Raw genomic sequence first — 25219 nt, forward strand, 5'->3', positions numbered from 1 at the left:
AATGCTAGCTACTGCACTAGTTCTGGTGCACTGAATGTTGGCAGAATAAGAATGAGAGAAATGATTTCTCCATGCAACACATATTCGAGAAATAAAAGTTTAAGGTCAAAGAAATATTTTTATACATGACAATTTACAATTTCACATTATTGATCCATTGAAACGTGCATACAGAGTCCATGAGCATGGCTCTAGAGAAAAGAGGCCAAAAACTTGCAAAAGCTCGAGACTATGTTACGCTCATAACTGCCACAAAGTGGAGCTGTAATATCTGCCATGAAGAGTACACAGGTTCAAGACCTCGTATGGACAAACATTTCTTAGGTGACCCTCAAAGACAAATTGGAAAGTGTAAGGGTCTAGGAGTGGAAAGGGTGATTGCCGTCTTGGGTGGTCAGACAATCGGCACTGCAGACATGATTGTAAATGAAATAGTTGCATGTCACCAGTCTCAACTTATAATTGAAGAAAGAACCATGGGTCTTGAAACCTCGAGTGAGCAATCAACGACTATGGAAAGTTGTTCGCAAAGTGCAACTGCTCATAGTAGTGGTGCTGGATCCCTTGCACAGTCGGCAAGTTGCTCAAATGTGCAAATGGAAAGAGGACAATGCAGTAATGGGCCTCGTTCGAATGCCCATGCACATGTGCTGCAATAATATCTCGAAGCTTCCTTCAAAGCACAACATATCGAGAAAGCGCAACAAGATGTGTTTGAATCTATATGTCGCACAAGATATCCGTTGAGCATGGTGCAAAGCCCACATTGGAAAAAAGCCATGGCCTCTGTCTCGCTAAAGCTGGCTCAGGTTTTATAATGCCTAGTTACAGCCTAGTTACAATGCATTGTAAGATGCTTACTACAGTAGGATGAGAGAGGAGATGCAACAAGTGGTTTATGATGGCATTGAGAAGATTGCTTGCACCATCATAACACACCCTGCACCTGTATCCTAAATACCTTCCCTTCTCCTCCCTTGCCCACCAACTCGTGCAAGGTCAATGCTTGCAATGGAAAGTGTACTGTGTGGGAGCACATGTCGGCAAATGTAGTACAAAGTACTTTTTGTGCTCTCCCTTTAACTTGGCTTGGGTCAGCATTTGCTTCTGGACCACTAGCCATCTTAGTCATATGGACCAGGGCACTGGTTGTTGCCTTTTTGACGAACCCTTTCTCCTTCTGGTTTTTTCTAAATTTAGATATCTGCGACGCCTTCCATTTAATTGTCCATAGTGCAAGCTTCACCTCTCCATTGTTGGGCGAGGCTACATTGCTCACCTTCTTATATAATATACATTGTCCTAGTGGATCTCCAAATACTCGAGGGATAAATTGTTCAAGTATCTGCCTCACATCCGACCATGTCATTCGATCACGACCGGGGCAGCTCGCATAAATATGGTCAAGTATTCGGAATATCATTTGATCGTGAAGAAATTTAGAGCTTGCATGGGCTCAGATTTCTTCGTCACTCAATCCTATCACGTGCTCGATCATTGTCTTACGGGCAAGCATCTGAATCTCATGCTTTAACTACTCTTGCATTGCCATTAGAGATGGGTGCATAGACAGTGTAGTGATCTAGTGCATGCAACAATTGTTTTGTAAGTGCTCAAACTTACAAATAAAGAGCATTCAGAATACATTTGCAAAATAAAGAACATTCAAAATACACAATGTAGGTGTAAACTAAATTTCACTCAAAAGCAACATGCAACATCATGAACATTTCTTGCAGCATAATCTACTACTATAGCAATCACTATGAGCGAATTCTGTAAAGTCACTATCGAGTGTCAATCTATCAACTAGTGGATGTAAGAACAGAAAACATATAACAGCATCACATAACCAAGATGTTCTAGATTAGCTTTGCCAATCACACATCCGGCTGGGAAGAGTTTTATCGGGAGGAACCGACTGGCCGATTAAAGCGGGCCATCATCCGGATAAAACTCGGCTCTACTGACACCTATGTACATAAATAGATATGATATATAAGAAGATGGAAGCGGGGGGAAAATGGCTGGCAGATGCGAGACATCACCCGGCTTCGGATCTTTACTATTATTATACACATCAGTCAAGGCGAGGAGAGTACAATCGGCCAAAACGGATCATCTCTTGGCTTGATTGAGACATAAACAAACATCTCTCCGTCTCTCTCTTTTACTCTCCGTCTCTCTCTTTTACTCTCCCTCTCTCCCTTTACTCTCCCTCTCTTTCCTCTCTCTCTTTTACTCTCCCTCCCTCTCTTTCCTCTCTCTCTCTTTTAATCCCTATCTTTCCCTCTCTCAAACAACCTACTCACAGTCAGCCAGGTGAGGTGAGTCCGACCGACCGAGGCGGATCACCTGGCCCGACTGACTAACTCTAAAAAGTCTAGGAGCTCACCAAAAGCTGAAGGCCGGAGTTGCGGTGGGAAAGCGACAAGTTTGTAAGGCAGTAGTGGTAGGGGAGGGGTCCTTTTATAGATTTTGTCATAGGACCACCGGTACCCTTCTTGTATCGTGGAGTATCGCAACGTACAAGATTTCATATCCTTCCCAATCGGTCGATCCAGGCTATCACATGTGCCGATTGGACATGTACTGCACAGTACAAGAACGCTACCGATGGTGTTTACTGATGCCCTAATATTAACTCACCGTTGGTATAGACCACGGACTGTGCAGGGCAATTGATACTGCTTGGTATGGCAAGACACCGCACAGTCTCTTCCATAATGGTACCGTGCAATAAGAGCGTGTACCATGCAGTGGTCTTTTAGTCATCAGTCGGTGTAAAGAACTGCGTTTTTTTGTGTTTAGGGCATTAGGACGCGATCTTTAGTCGAAAAGTACATATTTTTATTTGAAAAAATGTACTTTTTAAATCCCTGGCTGTCGATCGTGAGTAGCTTGGAGGAGTACTCCATCAGTGTCCCCACAAGATCCCCACAACACGTTAGTCATCATCAGACTACATACTAGCAAACTTATGATTTGTAACATGGCAAGATTACAAAAAAGAATCTAAATCTTGATCTTCTATGAATACTTATTTAATTAGTTTTGGACTTGTCAATGTACAAATTCATTTTTACAAATATTTTTAGACTAGTTTTTGAATAAAATTTAAGAAAAAAAAGCCCACTCTACAAAGCACAAATGAAAACATAATAACAAGCAATTTTTTGAGATTTTCAAAGGAGATGAAATCAAAATTATAAAATTTAACGTGGCACAAATAAGTTACACCAAAAGATAAGATTCAACCGTAATATTTATAATGGTGTTAATAAACACCTTCAAAAGTTATAATAAGCAAACTGTCGTAATATTTATAATGGTGTTAAACACCTTCAGAAGTTATAATATTAAGCAAACTCTTGCAATATTAAATGTCCGATGAGAAGAACATAATAATTATTCACAATCTTTCACTTCCAAGTCTCAATTCCCAATGCTCCACTCACTTAAAGTAGAGCATTCCCAATGCTCCACTTACTTTATTGCAAGGAACCTTTCCATAAGAACCCTCTAATGCTTCCCTTTGCACATCTTCATTAATGCCTAAGCCTAGGAGTTACCTAGCCCCACTAATGCAAGCATTGGTGAGCCCTCATCGTTTCCCACCTTACAATAACTGAATCTTAGGATACCATGATTATAGTTGATGCAATATCCTCCCCTCCCCCCCCCCTCCCTCCTCGACCCCCACCAAGACACACACACTCACAAATCTTACCCCCCCTTGTATGGTAGTTACTCATGGTTCTTCCCCCCTTCCCCTTTAAAACCAATTACTCTCACTGACTAGACCCTAACTAATCCAATCAATAAGTGAGAATCTAGTTGTAGGTAGTAAACGATAACCTAATTAGATGAAACTAGCTTAAAATTAGCTATTTATAGTTGATTCATTCGTTAATAGTTTAAATTAATATTTGTTAGTTTAAATAATTACGATGCTAATTTGATCTTACTTAAGTCAACTCACCTTAGAAAGGAAAGGGCCCTCTTTTGAAAATTTCACCAAAATTATCCAAAATTATGGAGGCCATATCCTAGTCATTTGGACACCCCATCTAAACCCAAAATTTTCATGTAAAAAATTCAAGTTTTTTTTTAAATTTTAGTCCCAATAATTATCATGTCAAACATGATTATTCATCCATACTAAGACATGAATCTTGACCTTTAATTGTCATTGTTTTTTAATAATAACTTGGTCCATATAGGTCAGAATTTACATCCATCTTCACCAAAAATCTTAAGTACAGCAAAAGTGACAATTTAGACAACCTTTGGCATATTTTTTTTAAATCACAAATTAAAAACTATTAGTTGAAAAAAGCGTGTCTTCCTTTAAACTTCATTGAAAATATCATGCAACCTTGTTGAGAAGACCCTGAAGGTGGCTATAGTTCGAAATTGAAAATATGATGCAATCTTAGGCTTGGTACACATCAAGCGCTAGCCATCCTTCGATATGATATTTGAAGGGCTACCATCATAGCTGGACTAATGAAGAGCATGCACTCTACACATTGCACACAAGTTACATAAAAAAAGGTGGGCGGCAGGTAGGGGTGAGATAGGAGATGGGTGTCGATTGTGACTGGCGACTGCTGCTATCCCACACATTGTAGACCAATGGCAACTGTCAGGTGAACATGTGATCATGTGTAGCATGAGGTGCGCTAGTGTGAAAAAGAGACCATGTGACCATTCATCTTGCTCATAGTTTTGGAAGCTATGGTTACTTGGGAGTCGTTCTGAACCCCACGTGAGGTTGAGAAGACTTTGAAGGATATAATTTAGGGCCTTATCACATGGATAGGGCTAGCATGGGTTTAGGATGGGAATCCATCCTAGACCAAATGGTTTAGCATGGATTTAGAATGGGAGTAGCCACTTTTTCTCCCATCGTGGACCATGGCCTCTAGACCTTGGCAACCAGAATGGGTTCCCCTTTTTTAGGGATTGAAAAACATGGGAGGATGACAAGTGTTCTTGTCCCCACGTGGTCCCCACCTCCTAAACACATGAAATGATGCCATGTGTCCTCTTCTACCTAAACCCATCCCTAGTTCTTTTTTTGTTAGCACATGGTGGGACCACTTGGGACCATCTTTTCCCATTCCCATCCTATTTCTTCCCATGTGCTAAGCCCCTATAAGTAGTCGAGTGCAAGCATTGAAGCACGAAGTAGTCGTGCATGCATGCATGGGCATGCACAGGTACCACGTTGCTTTGATGCCGATTTTGCCACAGGTACCACGTTGCTTTGATGCTGATTTTGCCAACTGACCCTTTACAACTCCTTCACCATGTTCGCCATCTTTTGTGGTTGATGAGCTCTCATCCTAAAGCTTCCTAGACAGATCGCCTCATCATGGACCTCTTCCATGGCCTGCTCGACCTCGTTGCTCCCCCTACTGGCCTTGTCATCCTGCTCATATTGCTCCCCACCCTCACTTTCATGCGCTTCGCTAACAGATTTCTGCGTTTTATTTTGATAGAGAATGTTCGCGGGAAGGTCATCCTCATCACAGGCGCATCCTCCGGTATCGGCGAGGTACACGTTTGATTATTTGATACCATATTCCACAAAGATCAAAATTGTTACCTGAGCTTTTCGTTTTCTCTGTTGGCGCGCTGTGAAGCATGTAGCGTATCAATACGCAAAGAGAGGGGCCATCGTGGTGCTCGTGGCTCGAAGGGAGGATAAGCTCAGGGTCGTCGCAGAGAGAGCCAGGAAACTAGGGGCCATGGGTACACACTTCATAGCAGCAGACGTTGCAAAGGAAGAAGACTGCAAGCGATTTGTAGACGAGACGGTTCGGCGATTTAGGCACTGTGGGTTTGAGTCCAAACCATTGCCTGGATTACGATTAGTAGATTGATAGTGGCTTCATGTTCAGAATTTACACCTTTGACTCTTGCATGCATAAAATGTGAATGCAGTGGATCATCTCGTTAGTAACACTGGTATATCGCACAACTTTCTCTTCGAAGAGGCACCGGACACGTCGGCCTTATATCCCATAATGGTCAGCAACATTCTGAAGTCGCTAATTCTCTCTGTTGAGGGTGCTATCGATTATGATTCTCCATTTTAACCGCACGGGAGTGTATATACGGACTCATTTAGGCGCTCAGCAATTTTACTCAGTGTGGAGCTCCTTTTCCCAGGATATAAATTTCTGGGGCAACGTCTATCCTACATTTTACGCGTTGCCACATCTAAGACGCACCAGGGGCAGAATTGTGGAAACCTCTTCCACGGTTGCTTGGCTACCAGTCCCAAGAATGAGCATGTACAACGTAAGTTCCCCTGCGGTCCCTTGGCAGTTTTATCGTGCTGTGGCCGTAGCGAACTGCAAAGAGAACTTTGGAAACTTGCTGTTTGAGCTTACTCTTCTGAAGTTGCACTACAGTATTTCGGATTGCATGTTATATCTCTAGATTCGGTTGAACGGCGATTTGTTAGGACTTTGCAATTTGACCTTGAAATACTGTCCCTTATTATGAATGGTTTCACCAAACCCCCTAGTATTGAGACCCTGAGATCCTCAGTATACTGATTTCTTTATTCACTAACCGAGCTTCTAGTGGTTTTCTTCCCAAAAGGATTTAACACTATTTCGTTTTACATCCCTTTGAGTACACTATTTCTTATAGCTAGCAGACTTCGTCTTTGCAAATCTCTTTGCTATATGATATAATCTATGATTGTCAAGAAAACATGTCAGTTTTCATGTGTCTTTTTATATGGGTCTGATGTTGCCTTTCAACGCTAAAGGCCGCTAAAGCTGGAGTGTTCAACTTCTACGAGACCCTTAGGGTTGAGCTTGGCCCGGCGGTTGGCATCACCATCGTCACACCTGGAATTATTAAGAGCGAGATGACGAAGGGGAAGTTCATGACACGTGACGGAAGGCTCATATTGGATGACGAACATCACGATGTAAGGACCTTTGCCACCTTCATTATTTGAGAATCTATGCGTTACCTTATTTTCTTCTTATGTTACGAGGTTTGATGTTTGATTTGGAATCCATCGAGGCCTCTCTCTCTCTCTCTCTCTCTCTCTCTCTCTCTCTCTCTTCCATTCTTTTTTACATACCAATTCACATGACACGATGAAGTCTTCTTTTAATATATGCATGCATAAGGTTTTTGATGATCTATACTCCAATTTCAGATTCAGGTTGGGCCATGGCCTCTGGCATATGCAAAGAAGTGTGCTAAAGCTATTGTCCATGGAGCGCTCACGGGACGACGTTATGTGCAAGTGCCAGCTTCGTACTCAATAACACTCTTGTATCGAGTGTTTGCACCAGAACTAGTGGATTTGATTCTTAGTCTCATCTATTTCGAGAAATCCCCCATCCCGATGAAATCATATAGCAAGGCAATTGTGGATGCAACAGGAACTAAGAAGCCTTTGTATCCCCAGTAGGCCCTAAGGTGAAAAGCAACACTTTGGTGCAAACAAAAACTCTACCCATTCATTTAGAGGTCCCAAAAACATGGATTCTAGTACCAGATGTCACCCATGCAATTTCATTTCAATCATAGTAGGGCTTATTTGATCTTGCACTTACAATGGTTTTTTTGTGCTCTAGCTTGATGCCTAGTGTCTCCATGTGATGCTTGGATGGCTTGAGGAGCACACATAGTAAAGAACATGTTTGGGTTCAAATGGTAGCTTGTGATTGTCTTTAAGGTCTTATTATTTCACCCCTAAAACTAACTCCCTAAAAGTCTCTCTCTCTCTCTCTCTCTCTTTGCATGCATCTCTACACATGCACATAGACACGTGTACATTTGTGCATGCATCTCTACACATGCACATAGACACGTGTACATTTGCACACAATATTATAAAGTGTTACTAAGGTCCAGTAGCACTTAAAGTTACACAATTAAAGTTGGGCATGAAACTCCATTTGAGCTATATATATAGCTTCAAACTAGAATGCGATAACCTTTTGTATCATGTTTAGGGGAGGAAAAACTTGTAGTTGCATAATGTTCTAGTGTGGAGTTCAAGAAACTCTTAGAGTAAAACCAAGATATTATGACAATGTTCCCAAATCCTCATACTCTCATCAATAAGTAGTCTCTTTCACAATCCATAAGCCTTTCTTTCTTCTTAGCATTAAGTGTTTTTACAAAGCGAATACACTTGCAGCATAGGAAAGAAAATAGCCCACTCTTAATTCTATTGTGGAGTTCAAGAAATGCATTAGAGTAAAACCAAGAAACTGATACAAGTAAAACCAAGAGATTATGACAATGTTCATGAGCTGAATTGTATTCTAAAATTTCTCAATCATGAATCCTCATACTCATTAATTCAATTTATTGAACTCTTAAATGTCTCAATCGTATTGAATCCTCATACTCTCATTAATTTTGTAGTCTCTTTCACATTCCATTAGCCTTTCTTCCTCCATAGCATTAAGGGATTTCACAAAGCAAATGCATTTGCAAAATAGGAAAGAAAATATCCCACTCTAAGAGAGCTCTCCACAAAGCAAATGCATTGGAAAAAAAGGAAAGAAAATAGCGAGCACTCTAAGAGCTTACTCCAACAGTAAGAACTTGCTTAGTTTAACATGTGAAATTGGGAGCGTGGTTCATTGTACTATATTATGGCGATGTGGAAATTTTAGCATCCCATGTGGTATTTTTAGATAAGAAGATTGCCTTAGTAATTCTATTGAGAAAATCCTTCAATTTTGGGATGAGTTCCTTAGTCTCACTCTACACTCTTTGTTTATTTGATTTTTTGATTGCATTCCAACACCTCTACCCCTACCCAACATGTTTCTCACCTTCCCAATGTAACTATCTTCCTACTTTACATTATTTTCATTGCAATCTCCCTCCCTACGTTTGCAGCTACTTAACCTTTGCAGTTTCCCTTTCTTGCTCAATTTTGACTCAAATCAAGTCATGGCAATGACTATTGAAATTTACTAGTTAAGGTATGGAAATGAGTATTCAAATTGACAACTAATCAAAATATACAACATGCGTGCAAAAACAAAAGAATTCAAAAACAAAAATTCAAGTAGATTATGTGATTGTCTCATGGAGCTAGACTAGGTACGAGATTAAATCAAACATGCCTACCTCCCATCTCGAACGACAAGGTGGCACATGGTCATGCCTTGCCACCTCAACCCTGGGCCTTATGCACACCATATTTTATTATACTATTGCCACACATACAAGCACACACACATATTTATGCCTTTTACTTTGGTCAAATTTATTCATAACAGTCCCCCCCCCCCAGGCAAGGAATGCATAGCATTTCTATGCCTGGGATCATCATGCACAAAGAAGGGCTTGAGACAACACTTGTTGACCACCTTCTTGCCATATGGCTCATGCAGCTCCTGAACTTGTAGATACCCATTGCTATGTTCCTTGATGACTTTGTATGGACCAGTCCACAGTGGTAGGAACTTCTTATCCATTTGGTGGTCTAATCTATTATCAAAGCATAGGACATCTCCCTCAGCAAAGTGTCTTTCCCATCCCTTGCGAATTTTAGCATCCAACCGGGCCTTTTATCGATTCTTTTGGATCTCTGTTTGATGTAGTGCAAGGCGTCGGGTTTCATCTAACTTCTCAAGTTGTACCAACCTGGCCTCTACATGTTTATCTTCTGTCATCCTCTGTTCTTGTGCCAATCTCAAGGCCGGAATCTCTATCTCTAGTGGTAAAATTGCTTCAGTACCATACACCAACTCAAAAGGAGTGTGACCTGTAGACGTTTTATGAGTGATGTTGTAAGCCCACATAGCTTCAGCGACCTTCTGATCCCACAGGCTCCTGTTCCCAGTGGCCATTTTTCCCATGGATTTACAAAGGAGGCCATTGGTCCGCTCCGTTTGTCCCATGGATGATGGATGATAGATGTTCGAAGTGTGGTGATCAATACCCATGCGATCCATGAGCAACTCCACTGCTTCATTTAAGAATGGACTCCCATGGTCAAATAGTAGGGAGGGTGATAGCTTCAGTCCACTTAGCGACATATTGAGTGGCTACCAAAAGATACTTCTTTTTATGGGCAGTCATGGGTAGGGGCCCAACAAAATCTATTTCCCACTTCTGAAACAGATGGATGGACATCACTGGGTGATGTTGCCCAAGATGCAAATCCTTCCTACCAAATAATTGGCATGGTTCACAAGTTTTGCAATACATACTGACATCCTTGAACAAGGTCCGCTAATAGTACCCAGCATGTAAAATCTTCTTAGTTGTATAGTAACCGGCATAGTGGCCTCCACAAAATCCATCATGATAATGCTTCAATACCTTAGGTACTTCATTTGCATCAATGGACCGTCTTAGTACCCCATCCAGGCCTTGACGGTATAACACCCCATCAAAGAGAGTGTAGCACCTACTATCTCTACGGATTTTCTTTCTCTCATAGCTAGTACTTTCTGGAGGAAAGGAGAAAGCGGTCAGAAACCTATAGATTCCACCATACCATGGATCCCCAACTTTTATGGCTGCTACAAGGGTTACATCGAGACACTCCTCTAAATCAATCAAAGCATTCTTCAAGTTGGAATAACCCCCTTTTACAATTTTGAAAGAAAAATCATATTCTTGTAAAACTGCCAACCATTTGGCCAATTGGCCCATGGGATTTGGTGATTGAAGAACCTGCTTTGCAAGACCACTGCTATAGATTATAATGAAGGACTTTCTAGCAACATAATGCTTAAATTTCTTAATGAAGAACACCAAAGACAAAGCATGCTTGTCAGCCTTAGAGTAGCATCGTTCATTTTCAAGCAATTGTCGAGAAGGAAATCGAACGGGATACATGAACCGATCCTCCCCTTGCTGGAGAAGAATACCCACCAAAGTGTGCTCTACATCCCTTGATGTCAAGTAAATGGAATGCATGCATTTGTAACGTCTATATCGTATTGATTTTAGCATACCATCTTCATTTATTACTCTTATTCTATTTGGTTGCTTTTCTACATCTGCTTGAACTGGCTTTCTTTTCATGCATATGTATGTCCGTTTCTTCTGTACATTTGCACACTTCTCCTTGTCAAATTTATTTGTCACTTTATTTTCATGGGATGTTGCATCCTTCATCTTATTACAATCAAAGTCAAACACCGAATAATCCTTTGTTGGTTTCTTTTGTACATCCTTATTTGAATTTGTAGACTTCTCCCATTGAAACTATTTATCACCGTGTTTTCATGGGATGTTGCATCGTTGATCTTATCATAGTCAAAGTCAAATACCGAATAGTCCTTTGTTGATTTCATTCTTGTCTTTGAAGTAATCTTCAGACCATTTGAGTCAATATCCATGTCCTCAATGTTTGATAAGCTAACACTTTCGAACTCTTTACGCTCCTTGACAATGTGTATGAATTCATCCACTCTAGGTAATACAACACTTTTGAAACCTTTTGCCTTATCGATACCAATGAACTCATCCACTCCCGACAAGTATCACTTTTATAGTTAAGTGCATTAAAATCATCCAAGTTTGAGGAGACAACACCGATGATATCTTTATCTTTATCCTTCTCAACATGCGTGAATTCATCGACCCTAAATAAGATATTGCTTCTGAAATCTTTTTCCTTCACAGTACCACTAAACTCATCCACTCTTGATAAGATGTCACTTCTATAGATGATTGCATTGAAATCATTTAATTCTGAAGAGATAGTAATTTTGATGTCTTTGCCTTTCTCACTTTAGATGTGGACTCATACACTCTTGATAAGATGTCACTTCTATACTTGAGTCCATTGAAATCATCCACATCTAAAGGGATAAAGCTTGGCTTGTTGGCATATTCTTTTAGTCCTTTGAAATTATAGTATAGCTTATCTTTATCATTGAAAACCACATGTCCCTTTTTAATCTTCAAAAATTGCATGCTCCATCTCAAATCTTTTCCTTCCTCATAATAGGGACCATCCAATGACGTTGTGTTATCATCCATACCATCATTAGTAAATTTTACAATCCTCATCTGTGCAAATGACCCACTGATCTCAGTGGTCAACTCCCAAAACTTGACCTTCTGCTATGTTCTTATTTGCAAATGATATCATTTGAAAAATATCTCCCACACTGAAATCCAAAGAAATGCACTTTGTATTCCCGATGATATGTGTTGGATAAGTCTCATCTCTATCCTATGCAATAAATGATTTATTGAAAACACTATAAGGCACAACATCTCCAAGTAATTCCATATCTCCACACTTGCTTAAGCTCAACATGTGCACTAAGAATCTTTGATACAATAACTACAACCTTATCTTCACCAAATCTTTTAAACTGATAAAGAGAATTTGGATCACTATCATGGATTGTAGAAAATGCAACTGCTTATCTTTGGAAACATAATATCACCTCCATCCCAGGAATGAAATATGTCGCCATCTTGCTGTGGAACAATTATAAAAAATATTAGTCTCTTTTGAATATTTTTCCTATTAGTTGTAACTTTTTTTGAAATTACTCTCTTTATTTTACTTTTACTTTATTTTATTTAATTTTGATCATGATACAAATTTATGGGTTTTCAATAATGGATTCATGTTTGGCATTTAGCTAATAGAATCTCTAATTTAAATTTATGATTATACGTTTTAGAATTATCCATGATAGTATAAATAATTTAGGTCTACCAAGATGAGAGACTCCCGGGACATCAAAAGATCCCTAAATTTTAAAAATGTATCTAAGGTTATAAGTATTGTACTTTTTTACATACTCATGACGATTTTATAGCAACTCTTTATCTAATTATCAATAAAACATGTTCCATTGATAACTGCTTTAAAAATGCATGATTTGGTTAAAAGGGGCACAATTCGGAGATGACCACACGATGATGTCTGAGCACAACACAACGACTGAGCACAGTGAGAAGTGGGGGAATAGAGTGACACTTATCACCCATCTAATGCTTTGTATAATTTAAAATGACGACTAGAGGAGAGGACACTTGTCACCAATCCAAAGATTTGAAATTTTTGAAAATGATTTAAGGGTGCAAGATGTATTTTTTACATGCTTTTGGCGGTTTTTAGGTAACCTTTCATCTTGAAAGAAAAGTCATTTTGCAACGGCTTTTAAAAAGGAGTGAAAGGAGTGATTCAATGGACAAGCGGTTGTGAGGTTAGTAGTTTCAAAAAAGGTGTGATTCAATAAATAGCCAATTTTGAGTAATAATTGACATTAGAAAACTATTTGTGAGCTAGTAGTTTCAAAAAAAGCGTGTCTATTATGAAAAAAGTTGAGTCTAATTATTATGAAAACAATTGTGCTTAGTAGGATATTTATTAATCAAAAGGAATGAGAAGGGTGACATTAGAAAACTATTTATGAGGTTAGTAATTTCAAAAAAAGCATGTTTATTATTAAAAAAATTGAGTATAATTATTATGAAAAGAATTTCCCTTAGTAGCATATTTATTAATCAAAAGATAAGAGAAGGGTGAAAGGAAAAGAAAAGGAAAAAGACTCGTGAAAGGAAAAAGAAGGGTACAAAAGAAAAAGCTTAATTTGCCCTAAAAAAGTATAAAAAGGTCTTCTTCCCTTCATTAATTCTTATCTCAATCAATTGCTCATCAATTGGAGAAAAAAGCAAGAAGGAGCAAGAAGAGGACGGATTAAGGAGAGTCTACATCCTATCTACAAAACCTTTCTACCAAACCTTAGCCAGGTATGATGAATTTATATTCATGTTTACTTTTCTTAAATATTTAAGAAAGAGAAATTGAGAGAGAAGAGAGAGGAGGAGAGAAAAGAAAAGGGAAGGAGAGGGCAATCATGGTCGATGGGAACGATGGGAGAAGTAGCGATGAGAGGAAGGGAGAAGGGGTGATGGAAGGGAGGAAGGGGATGGCCAATGGGAGCGAAGGGAGGAAGCGGCGATGGAAGAGAGGAGGGGCGATGAAATGGAGGAAAGGAGATGGAAGAGAGGAGGGGAAATGGAATGGTGGAAGTAGCAATGGAAGAGAGAGGGCCAATGGAATGGACGAAGGAAGGGAGGAGGGCGACGTAAATCCCCCTTCCCTTATTCCCTAGCGACCACGGCCACTAGGGAATACCCCTTCCCTTATGGTGAGCGGGCGATGGGCGGTGGGAGACGGGTGACGACAGATGAACAATGGGTAGGGACGGACATGGACAGGCGATGGATTGCCGAGCAGGCAACGGTAGATGGAAAATGGGTAGCAACAGATGTGGATGAGCAATGGGTGATAAGCGACGGGTGGCAAGCGATGGAGGATAGGCAACAGGCCAGCCAATGGGCTACGAGGGGTGAGACGACAAACAGATGACGAGTGATGGGGGCAAGGGACGAGTGGCCAGCAACGGTCAAGCTGATGGGCTATGGGAGGCAAGGTGATGGTGGATGAACAGTGGGCCGACGAGGGATGGGTGGCATTGGGGAGCGAGGTAGGGGGCGGTGGGACAGAGGTGGGCGAGTTGATGGGTGACGGGCGGTGTTGGGGAGCGAGGTAAGGGGTGGTGGGACAGAAGTGGGATGGAGGTGGGTGCTTATGAGCAAGGTAGGAGGAGGCAAGAGTGTAGAAGGGGACAATGGAGTGCTACAAAATACAAGAACGTGTGTCATAAGGAATAAAACTTACCTGTGTACTATTATCAGAAAGAGAGATCTTGGGAAAGCAAATGTCATGTGTGTCGTTCAGTGAGGAAGGGATGAAGCAAAATTGGATGGAAGAATGTCTTAACGTGACAGAATGTTTAAGAGAATGTCGACTCTTTTTGTGTGTACTTTAAATTTAAATCGTCTCGCACTTTTGTTTGCACTTCAAATTTAAATCGTCCCACACTTCTATTTTGTAACTTCAAATTTGAATCTCTCAGGAAAATTTTATCCTAATCTCTTTATAAATTAGAATCCCTCTCATTTCGATTCTCACTTTCTTTCACTTCTCTCTCATTTCGATTCTCTTTTGGTAAGCTTCCAACTCTCTTCTAGTTTCTCTTTTGTAACTCCCTAACTCCCTCTATAGATTAGTGATGTTGTAGAACCCACTTCTTAACCCTATCCTCTCTTTACCTGATTACCTCCTCCCCGAATCCCCCCTTGGTGGTTGTGGCTGCTATGGGGTAAGGGGAGTGGGCAGAAATCCCCTCTCCTTACCCCCTGGCGGCTGCGGACATCAAGGGTTAAGGGAAAGAGGGAGAGGGAGGGGTTGAGGGATAAGGGAAGGAGGTAGGGGAGAGACATAATATTAATTCATTATAATTTGTAAAGTAATTAATTTTAAATATTAATTAATTTATGTTTATAATTTAATTATTTTATCTTAGTTTATAAGTTATGTTTTTAAATAAACTTTATTTTATTACTTGTATATATTTCTTTATTTAAATCAAAATTAATGAATTGAATATATAATTATTTTGTATTGTTGCATTTAAACTTAAATATTTTAAATAATATAGTTATATTCTTAATTTTTAATTCATTTTAGTATAAATGTATATTTAAAGTATATCTAATTAAGAAGAATATATTTAATTTACTTTAAATATTTTTATAATTTAAATCTACTTTAAATATATATGAAATGAATAAATTTTGTTTATAAGATTTCTCTTGTCTCTTACGAGTAACCTATTAAAATGAATATGAAAAAGAAATTATTTCTTGCTTTTTCTTTGATTCGATGATTAGTACAGCTTAGTTTAGCATTGATTAGTTTATCTGTAGAGGAGAGAACTCCAAAATAACCAATCAAAGCCATGCTCAAAAATTCCCAACTAGTTCCTAATCGGCGTTAGTCCTAGATTCACATGCGATTTCGACTCATAACTTAACCCTATGAGCAAAGTTTTAGTTGACAGATTAATGAGCAGAGTCAGAGTTTCAATGGGCAGAGTTTCAGTGGACACATCATAGATTTATTTTTTTTCATCTCATCATTGTAAAGCCTTACTAGGCTATCATTTTTTAATTTATGTATATATATTGATCCTTGTAAAGCCTTTGAGGCTAATGGGCGCTCTCTTTTGTAAATAAGTCTTGTTTTAGTCTCTGCATTAAACAGGGACATCGTACCTGTGCACTTCGCCGGTGATCGGTCATACCAGTTGGTTTACCGTTTCGTGGTGTATATGTGGGTAGTCGACCTTGCTGGATGGTCTCTCTCTCTCTCTCTCTCTCTCTCTCTCTCTCTCTCACACACACACACACACACACACACACACACACACAAACACACACACACTCACACTCAAGATAGCACACTTTCATTGCCGCAGTTACACAACATGACTCATAATCTATCCCATAAGCAAATCGGGTTGGAGCGTGGTGCTCACGTAATGAGGAAAACAAAGGATACCTTCTGCCATAAATGTAATATATCGATACAATCAAGAAGACTACCCAAGAAGGGCCACTAAGACTGTGGGTATGTATGTGCAATAGAGATTTATAAGCCTAATCTTATGATTTCTACGATGAAAATTTAAGCAAAGGAAGGGGGAGAGAGGGAGAGAGAGAGAGAGAGAGAGAGAGAGAGAGTTAAAACAAGATGAATGATTAAAATAGGGGAAAAGAACATGAATTGGATGCGTAGCATGGAAAAGAGGGTGAAAAGCTCACTAAGAGAGAGAGAGAGAGAGAGAGAGAGAGAGAGAGAGAGAGAGAAGGGGGGGGGGGAGGAGCAGAGGGGGGGGGGAGAGAAAGAGAGAGAGAGGAGAGAAAAAGATGGAGGATTTCAAGGGATGAAAATAGCAAGTGAAACATGGATCAATCATAAAAAGACAAAAAATAAACCTAAAAATTATGGAATTTTCCCTTTGCAAGGAAAACGATCACTTTACTAAAGCCTAACCTCACACGGCACGCCAAAAACAAGATGAATATATTCAATGGGCCTGCTAGGTTGAAAACCTATGTATTCATATTTCCATCTGTGTTGCAAGCACAAACCCAAAGAGAATTCAAAGAAAGAAGGAAGAAAACAATGAAGTCTTGAAGTGCTCAAGAATTCTGGCGACTCGTTTGTGAGGATCAAAAACTGTGTTTGAAGATTAGAAGGGGCTTGTGTCGCAAGCAAGTAGGAGAAATGCCTCTACCGTCTTGTGAAGTTAAAGAGGAGCGGAAGGACAGGGAGGAGCAAGATGGAGGGCGACTATGAAGGAGTAGGGGTGGAGGGGATGAAGTTGGTGTGCCAAAGAAGACAACCATGAAACTCAAGTAATTCCCATAAACATCGCTAGGTTCTCTAAAATACTAGGCACCATCAACAAGTGGACCAACACGGTGATTTAAAAAAAGTGAAATAAAAAATAAGTAAATATTGATTTTCCTCTTTCAAACACAAATGATTACTAAGCCCTACCCCATTGGGGGTAGCCCAAAAATCAAAAGGAGGAGAGGGAAGGGGGGATTTAAAGAGACACATAGGGAAGTAAATGAATGGAATTAGTAAAATTACAATTGAAGATCATCTTTTTAAAAGATGGCTTATTTTACTAAAATGATAGCTAATAAGGAAAGCATTGCAACTACAAGATAAACATCAATATTTGTAAAACGTACAATGTCACCAAGTTGAAAAACAAGAATCATGAATAATGTCATCACTCCAGTATGAAAACTATCACAAATTTTAAGGATACCTAGTCAAAAGGCTTAGAATTTACATTATTACGTCTAAAGAAAGGTTTCTTATTTTATGGATGTCTAAACAAAGTTTTCAGTAAATTACTTGGGGAATAGATTGATGTACCCACTAGGCAATTTTTCTAGAGCCCCTTTTGGTCATCACAGTTTTTACTTTTGGCAATTCAGCATTTATCTCATTCCATTTAATCTCTCTCTCTCTCTCTCTCTCTCTCTCTCTCTCTCTCTCTCTCTCTCTCTCTCTCTCTCTCTCTCTCACTCACTCTCTCTCTCTCTCTCAAAGGAATGGAACATAATATACCCTAGTACTTAGAGGGGGGGCAGTTGAGGGGACAAAAGGGTAGCTACTCCAAAGGCACTTTGGTTTATTATACTTTTTGCTTTATGATTGTCGCAAAATTAGTCATCAATCTTTCTCCATTCAACCTTTTTGTTTGAAGCATGGGACCTTATGGATCCAACTACACAACATGGTTGGACATGCGATTGCCTATTTTGCAATGCGATACTGTGTGTTAGGACAATCAGGTGCAAGTACTCCACATTGGACCACGATTTCTCTTGCAATGCTATCATTGAGTAGGTTATTGGGCATTAATAAAGGGCATAACATTGCTTTTGGATTTGTGGAAGGCATTTGACTTAGTGTATAGCACTAGTTCTAATTAAAGATAATGCTAGAGATACTTGGGGAAAAGCGTATGGGTTATGGTGGCACACTATAAGTGTCAAGGTCAATCAATACAATAGAATAGATAGAGATGGATAAAGGAGAGTTGGTACCAAACCAAGGTTATTTCAACTCATCAGTCAAGGTTATTCTCTATCACCTTTCTCATTATTGATAAGGTGCTACCTTTGTTGATACTCTACACAAATAGCATAGTGATCTTACTTTATTTAATATAAAGTACTCCAAGTCCTCCAAGACTTGGGTTTGAAAGTCCATCTCGATAAACCCCTAAGTAAAATTTGGTTCTGGTGACCTGGTGCAACATTGCACTCTTTCTTGGTTGAGGATAATCTCTGGTATATGGCCTTCAATTCTGCATAAAAGTTCCCTTGGATAGAGCTACGAGTTGTGCAAATTTTGGTCTCCAACTTCCATGTTTAGTGTTTGAAGTATTTTGATAGTTTTTGTTGAAGAATCCATTGCATTGACTTTGAGCAAGTGTTGGAAGCTCAAGACTTTTATTCATCTACAAGTTTTTGACTAGTTTGAAGTGATAGTTGAAGGGAATATGCCCAATTCTGTTGTTATTGAACAAAACTCTAACTACTTCAAGAAGAAGAAAACAGTTTTGAGAGGTTTCATACTTGAAATAAGTACAAATGTGTGTTGAGGTTGATGCATTGATAGGAGACTTCAGTTCTAAAAGCATTGAAGCATACATGCCAACATATATGGAGATGAGAAAGTATGGTATGCATATGGTGAGACAAACTTTATGGAATCCTCCTCTACAATCATGAAGTTTATGATCATTCATAGTGGTGAACAAATGGATGCAAATTTCGATGACTATGTTTCAAAGTATGTTTCCTTTTGGAAATGTTTTGTACTCTCAAGAACAATATTCTTGCTGATGAGATATTCCTGATACTACCATTGAAAAAGGGAGATCTACTCTCTTCACATTTTAATTTCATGCCAACTTCATTGGCAAATGACAAGATGTATATGGATGTCAAAATCAACATTGAAGGCTTCCTCAAAGTTTTCAAGATGAAGGATGATACTCATATTGCTTGTGAGTCTCTTCAACAAGAGACATCACTTTTGGACACTAGAAAGCTTGAAGATGATCAAGCATTTACAAAGAATGCCAATGTAAATCTGATTGAGGAATGAGTAGTACTCCAAAAAGAATGTTATGTGCTTTGTCTTTTGTAAATTACCTCTAGTCACCATATGATGTAGGCCATGTGATATGTTTTTGGTCTATCCCATTTTTGTAAACCTTGAACCTTGGGCACCTTTGCTAGCACGAGATCCTAGCCATAGATTTATCCTTGACCACCATGAGATGGCATGTGACTAGATGAATCCTTGACATAGCAAGAGGCAAACCCTTGAGGGGAGGTATGTTGGGATAAATATGATCAAGGGCTTGCTCTAAGGTGCATGTGTGCATCTAGGGGAGTCACATGTGTGTGTGTGTGTGTAGTAGAAGCACACCTAGTGCTATGAGGTGTCTAGACTATGACCTAAGTGATGATGTAAGTACAAAGGCCCCCACATGGGAGGTTCCTTTGATTTAGCCAGTTCCTATGATGTAGGGATTGATTGCCACTGATGTAGGGGAGGTGCCTATGATCTAGGCCACCCTCTCCCCATTTCTATAAGAGAGAGTCACCTCCCTCACAATCAATAGAACACTCCTTTATATATCTCATGTGTTCTCACTCCTTGCCATGATGCACCTCTTCTATCCCACTCACATCTTCATCATGTTCGTAGTGTCCTCTACTATTGCTATGCACCTCTGTCTATCCCAGTAAGCAGCCCATCATCTAGGCCATTTGCTTCCCCCCCCCCCCCTTCCTTTCTAATTTCACTCTCCTTTCTTTTGCTTCGTTGGCTCTCTAGCCGACTGGGCAATCTCTTTGGTTTCCTTAGGGCACCCCTTGGGCCCATCTTTTTTTGTCACACATGCCCTATGTAAGCAACTTGCATTTTGCTAGGGCAAACTTTTTGCATCTCTGCTTGGCTTATCGGCTAGATTGAACTTTGTCTTGAGCCCATTGTGCTACCTTGTAGCACCCATAGAGCGGTATCTTGGAATTTTTGTGGTTCACCTGAATCCCCCACGTGCTTCCTTGCAGTGCTCCTTCCCCCTTCGTGTTCCCCTTGTGATGCTCCATCCCTGTGGTGCTCGTTCACCCTTTGATGTAGTGCTCATTCACCTTTTCCTTCTTTTTTAGCATGCGTCAAGCAGTCTCTTCTTTCTCTCACCTTTGCCCTTTCTCTTTCAATTTTCTCTCTCACTGCTAGTAGGTGTTGGAAGGTTTTTGCTTGAATTTATTAGAGGGTCTTTAGAGGGTGACCACTTGGTTTGGCTCAACATCCAATGCCATTAGGATAGCCCTCTCACTTGAGGACAACCAACAAATTCAACAAGCAAAATGAGAACTATAGACAAGGCACTTATCAGTGTTTCTTAGCCGCATTTAAGTGAATCAATGCCACCAAACACCTGATTTTGGGTCTACCCTTGGGGAAGGCAGATTGAAAGGTAACCTTGTCACCACGTGCAATCTATAGCTCACAATTCCTACTGACCCAACCAATCGTCAAGCAGGGTCGTTTATAAGAAGGTGAAGAGAAGTAGGGTCCATGGCTTCTCGCTTGAGGCAGCAAAGTTAAAGTGCCAAAGCATTGGGTGGAGCTCCCTGCAGCCCAAAGGTGGCCCTTTCATGTGCTTCTCCAGAATTCGAAGGGACTAGGTATGAAAACTCTACAGGAAGTGTTTATCTTGGCTGGGCTTGCAACCCAATACCACAAAGAGGGGGTTGGTGGATCTTGGAGATGGAGATGGAGATGGAGATAGAGATGGAGATGATGTCGGATCTCAAATTGGAGAGGGTAAATCTAAAATCTATAAGCTCAAGTGAGAATAGGGTTGCCTACGTTCGACGTATGGAACGTTCCGTACTGTTCCATACGGTCTCGTATGGTTGCTTATTTTTTAGGATTTCAACTGATTAGGACTTTTGTTTTTTGACCATTTTCTACCGTTGGGGCCAGCCTCTCCTCCAAACCTACATATATACCCCTCTTACCCCTCCCCCTCTCCACCAAACACTCTAACCTCTCCATCTCCCTAGCCATCAAGTAGCCTACTGCCAACCTGTCCATCTCCCTCTCCCTCCCTCTCCCTCTCCCTCTCCATCTCCATCTCCATCTCCATCTCCATCTCCATCTCCATCTCCCTCTTTCTCTCCCTCTCCCCCTCCCTCTCCATCAAGCTCCCTCTTCTTCAAGCTCTCTCTCTCCATCAAGCTCTCTCTCCATCTCCCTCGGGCCTCTCCATCAAGCTCTCCGTCCATCTCCATCTCCGTCTCCATCTCCATCTCCATCTCCCTCTCCATCAAGCTCCCCCTCCATCTCCATCCCCCTCTCCCTCTCCATCAAGCTCCCCCTCCATCTCCATCTCCCTCTCCTTCTCCATCAAGCTTCTCTCCATCTCCCTTGGGCCTCTGCATCAAGCTCCCTCTCCATCTTTCTCTCTCTCTCCCTCTCCATCAAGCTCCTCTCCATCTCCCTTGGGCCTCACCATCAAGCTCCCTCTCCATCTCTCTCTCTCTCCCTCTCCATCAAGCTCCTTTCCATCTCCCTTGGGCCAGCTTCCTCTCCATCTCCCTCTTCCTCCCTCTCCATCAAGCTCTTCTCCATCTCCATCTCTCTCCCTCTTTCTCTCCATCTCTCTCCCTCTTTCTCTCCATCTCTCTCCCTTTCTCTAAGCATCAAGATTCAAGCCTCTTCGTCCTTCTCCCTCCTCATCTCTTTCTCTCTCTCTCTCTTTCTCCCTGCATGCCACCAACTACTCATGAGGCCTTTTCCTTGCATTGTGCTTACTTTGAGAGAGTGAAAGAGAAGTCCAATGTTTGCAAGTGGAGTTGCCACAACTATTACCCCAAGGCCCAAACTACTAGTGTGACCTTGTGACCCGCCTTCTTATCCATTTGTGTAAGTTGGGTGGACCATGCATGGGGAATCCCAATGACATTTTTCAAGATTATTGTCAAAAGTACTTACCCTTGAAGCGAAGGAAGAAGACCTCTATGGCACGAGAGGAGATGGTGTGTCCGGATAATTCCTCATTCGAAGCACAGGATGAGGCCTCTCAATCCGTCTCCATTGCCTCTGTTGGGGCTACTATGTCCTCCGGTACGGCAGCAAAGAGAATGAAGACAAGTGATGCACCAAGGAGGAGGCAAGCCACTCTTACCCAAGCCACGGGTGGCCTCTCCGGTCCATTCTCATTCTTGAAGGAGCGGACAAGATGAAATAGAGATTGCCCACACTGTTATTGAGTACAATCTCTCTTTCCATGTGCTTCGATGTGACCGGTGGCAAAGAATGGTGAAAGCCATAGCCTCGGTTGGTCCATGTGAAGGGTGGGATGGAGTTAGCTACGACATGCGTACCAAGAAGCTAGATGAAGAGAGGGAGAGAATCAACAAGTCTCTCGAGCCCATGCATGCCGGGTGGGCTAAGTATGGATGCTCTATTCTCTCCGACAGATGGTGTGATAGAAAGAAGAGAGGCATCATCAACATTCTTGTCTCTTGCCCTCTTGGCACATACTTCTTGCGGGCTATGGATGCGGGAGAGAAGGGAAGAAAAACCACCGCCTCCTTTATCTATCGTCACATTCGGGATGCTATACTTGAGGTAAGTTGAGACTCGAGAGTCATGTAGCAGCTAGCTTCTTTATATTTTTTGATCTCCATAAGCAAATCTACTTCTTCTTCTTGAATCTTACAAGCTGAAACTTGTCATGTAGGTCGGTCCCCCAAATGTGGTGCAAGTCGGGATGCTATACTTGAGGTAAGTTGAGACTCGAGAGTCATGTAGCAACTAGCTTCTTTATATTTTTTGATCTCCATAAGCAAATCTACTTCTTCTTCTTGAATCTTACAAGCTGAAACTTGTCATGTAGGTCGGTCCCCCAAATGTGGTGCAAGTCGTAATGGACAATGCCTCCAATTGTAGGTCCATGGGTCGCATTCTTGAAGGGGACTTTCCCTCAATAGTGTGGACTCCAAGTGCTAGTCATTGCCTTGACCTTCTCATGGAGGACATTGGTAAATTGCCATGGGTAAAGACTATTGTGGGTGATGCTTGCTCCATTGTGAGCTTCATCAACTCCAAAAACAAGCTTCTTGCCATCTTTCGTATCTACTACAACTTGGAGCTCAAGAAGCCATCAAAGACACGATTTGCTGCTATGTGGCTACTTCTTGAGCGGCTCTATGATGTTCAAAACAAGCTCCAAAAGACAGTCGTGTCCGATGAATATAAAGAATGGCTTGAAGGAGAGTCGAATGCAACTCAACAAGATGCCAAAGACATTCAACGGCTTTGCTTGAGAGAGTCTTTTTGGCAAGGGGTGAAGGCCATTGTCATTGCCATTACACCCTTGTACAAGGTAATATGCATGTCGGACATGGAGGGGGCTACTTTGGGGCTTCTCCATCACTTCATGAAAGAAGCCATTGCAAAGATTAGCGCAGAGATTAGCGCCTCCACCGTTCTAGATAAGATATTAGTCCGTTATGGTAGCTTATAAACCTACAATCCTAATATCGAATCTTGTTTCTTTGATTTTGAATGTTAATTAATAATCTCTTGAGTCTAGACTCTAACTTATCATTATACTTTGGATATTAGTGATATCTTGGATACCACACCAAAGCGGGATGATATCCTCTTTCATGTCAACAAGAGGTGGAGGTGGATGAAACGACCAATCCATGGTTTTGCTGCCCTCATGTATCCCGCTTTCAAGGCCCCCTCTCTCTTTACGGACTCGGAGTTAGCCTCTAATAGAAATGCATCTCTTCGTGCCTTGCATGAGGACAAGCATGGTGCATTTCTTCAAGAACTTATTAACTACAATGACCAAAGGGGAACCGCATTTGCTTCCACCGTGTGTTGGAAGAGGGACTCCTTGGTCAAACCTCTTTTTTGGTGGGAGTCTTTTGGGTACCAATTGCCCCATCTACAAAAAGTAGCTATGAGGGTTCTTGCACAGGTAATTAGAAATCTAAAGCTAGCACACGTTACACTCTAATATTTAAATTCATACCTCTAGGCTCTTCAATCTTGATATTGTTTACTCGACATTGATGTTTGAATCTTGATGTACATTAGGATTGCTCCTCTGGTGCGTGTGAGAGGAATTGGTCTGCCTACTCTCTCATTCACACAAAGATATGCAACAAGCTTAGCACAAAACAATTGGAGCGGCTTATTTATTGCCGCTCTAACTTACGTATGTTGTGCAGGTAGACTTTTCAACTTCCTATATTGTAAACTCATATTTGCTTTCCATACTAGGAAGTTCTAACTACAGTCCACACGTCAAATTTTTAGGTAAATGTGGATGAGTGCAAGCTATTGGCAGATAAGCTTGAAAGTGTTACCAGAGAGCGCGATCTAGAGCAGGACCAGATTTTCAGGGACCTCTACTTTGAGCTGAAGGAGATAGATCGACGAGTGTCACGCACTCGCATTGGGAGAAGGGTCACCACTCCAGTAGGTGGCACTCGTGGTAGCAGAGCATCCACAGCTCGTATCAGGACATTCGTGCCATCGACTCCCCGAACCTATGTGAGGTGTGGCTCCATGAGCATATCAACCACATCCGTTTCTGAGGACACCCCTGTGGCTAGAGAGCCGGAGTATGATGAGGAGGGCAATGTTCTTAGTGAGGGTGACTATGGTGAGGGGTCTCATGGATCCTCATCATCCTCTAGTGAGAGTGATCATAGTCTTGGATTTGACAGTGATGGGAGTACCTAG

At 41.0% G+C, this 25219-nt stretch overlaps 1 protein-coding gene and 1 pseudogene across 1 annotated transcript; both read left to right on the plus strand.

The window, feature by feature from the left end:
* Positions 1-5380: 5380 nt before the first annotated feature.
* On the plus strand, positions 5381-7450 carry LOC147905562 (11-beta-hydroxysteroid dehydrogenase-like). The gene is made up of 6 exons (XM_087392722.1): positions 5381-5563; positions 5652-5844; positions 5953-6038; positions 6181-6312; positions 6791-6955; positions 7193-7450. Exons 1-6 carry the CDS (start codon positions 5381-5383, stop codon positions 7448-7450), a joined length of 1017 nt encoding a protein of 338 aa, XP_087248848.1.
* Positions 7451-22222: 14772 nt separating this feature from the next.
* LOC147905563 (uncharacterized) lies at positions 22223-25219 on the plus strand (annotated as a pseudogene).

The sequence above is a fragment of the Dipteris shenzhenensis genome, chromosome 1, assembly GCF_047967505.1.
Source record: "Dipteris shenzhenensis isolate YYH24624 ecotype China chromosome 1, Dip_SZ_1.0, whole genome shotgun sequence".
NCBI lineage: Eukaryota > Viridiplantae > Streptophyta > Polypodiopsida > Gleicheniales > Dipteridaceae > Dipteris > Dipteris shenzhenensis.

What these genes read in the sequence shown, in the direction of transcription:
- LOC147905562 (XM_087392722.1), top strand. Translation starts at nt 5,381, where the DNA reads ATGGACCTCTTCCATGGCCTGCTCGACCTCGTTGCTCCCCCTACTGGC. An exon ending in CGGCCTTATATCCCATAATG is followed by an intron (nt 6,039 to 6,180) that starts GTCAGCAACATT and finishes TCCTTTTCCCAG; the next exon opens with GATATAAATTTCTGGGGCAA. An exon ending in TGGATGACGAACATCACGAT is followed by an intron (nt 6,956 to 7,192) that starts GTAAGGACCTTT and finishes CTCCAATTTCAG; the next exon opens with ATTCAGGTTGGGCCATGGCC.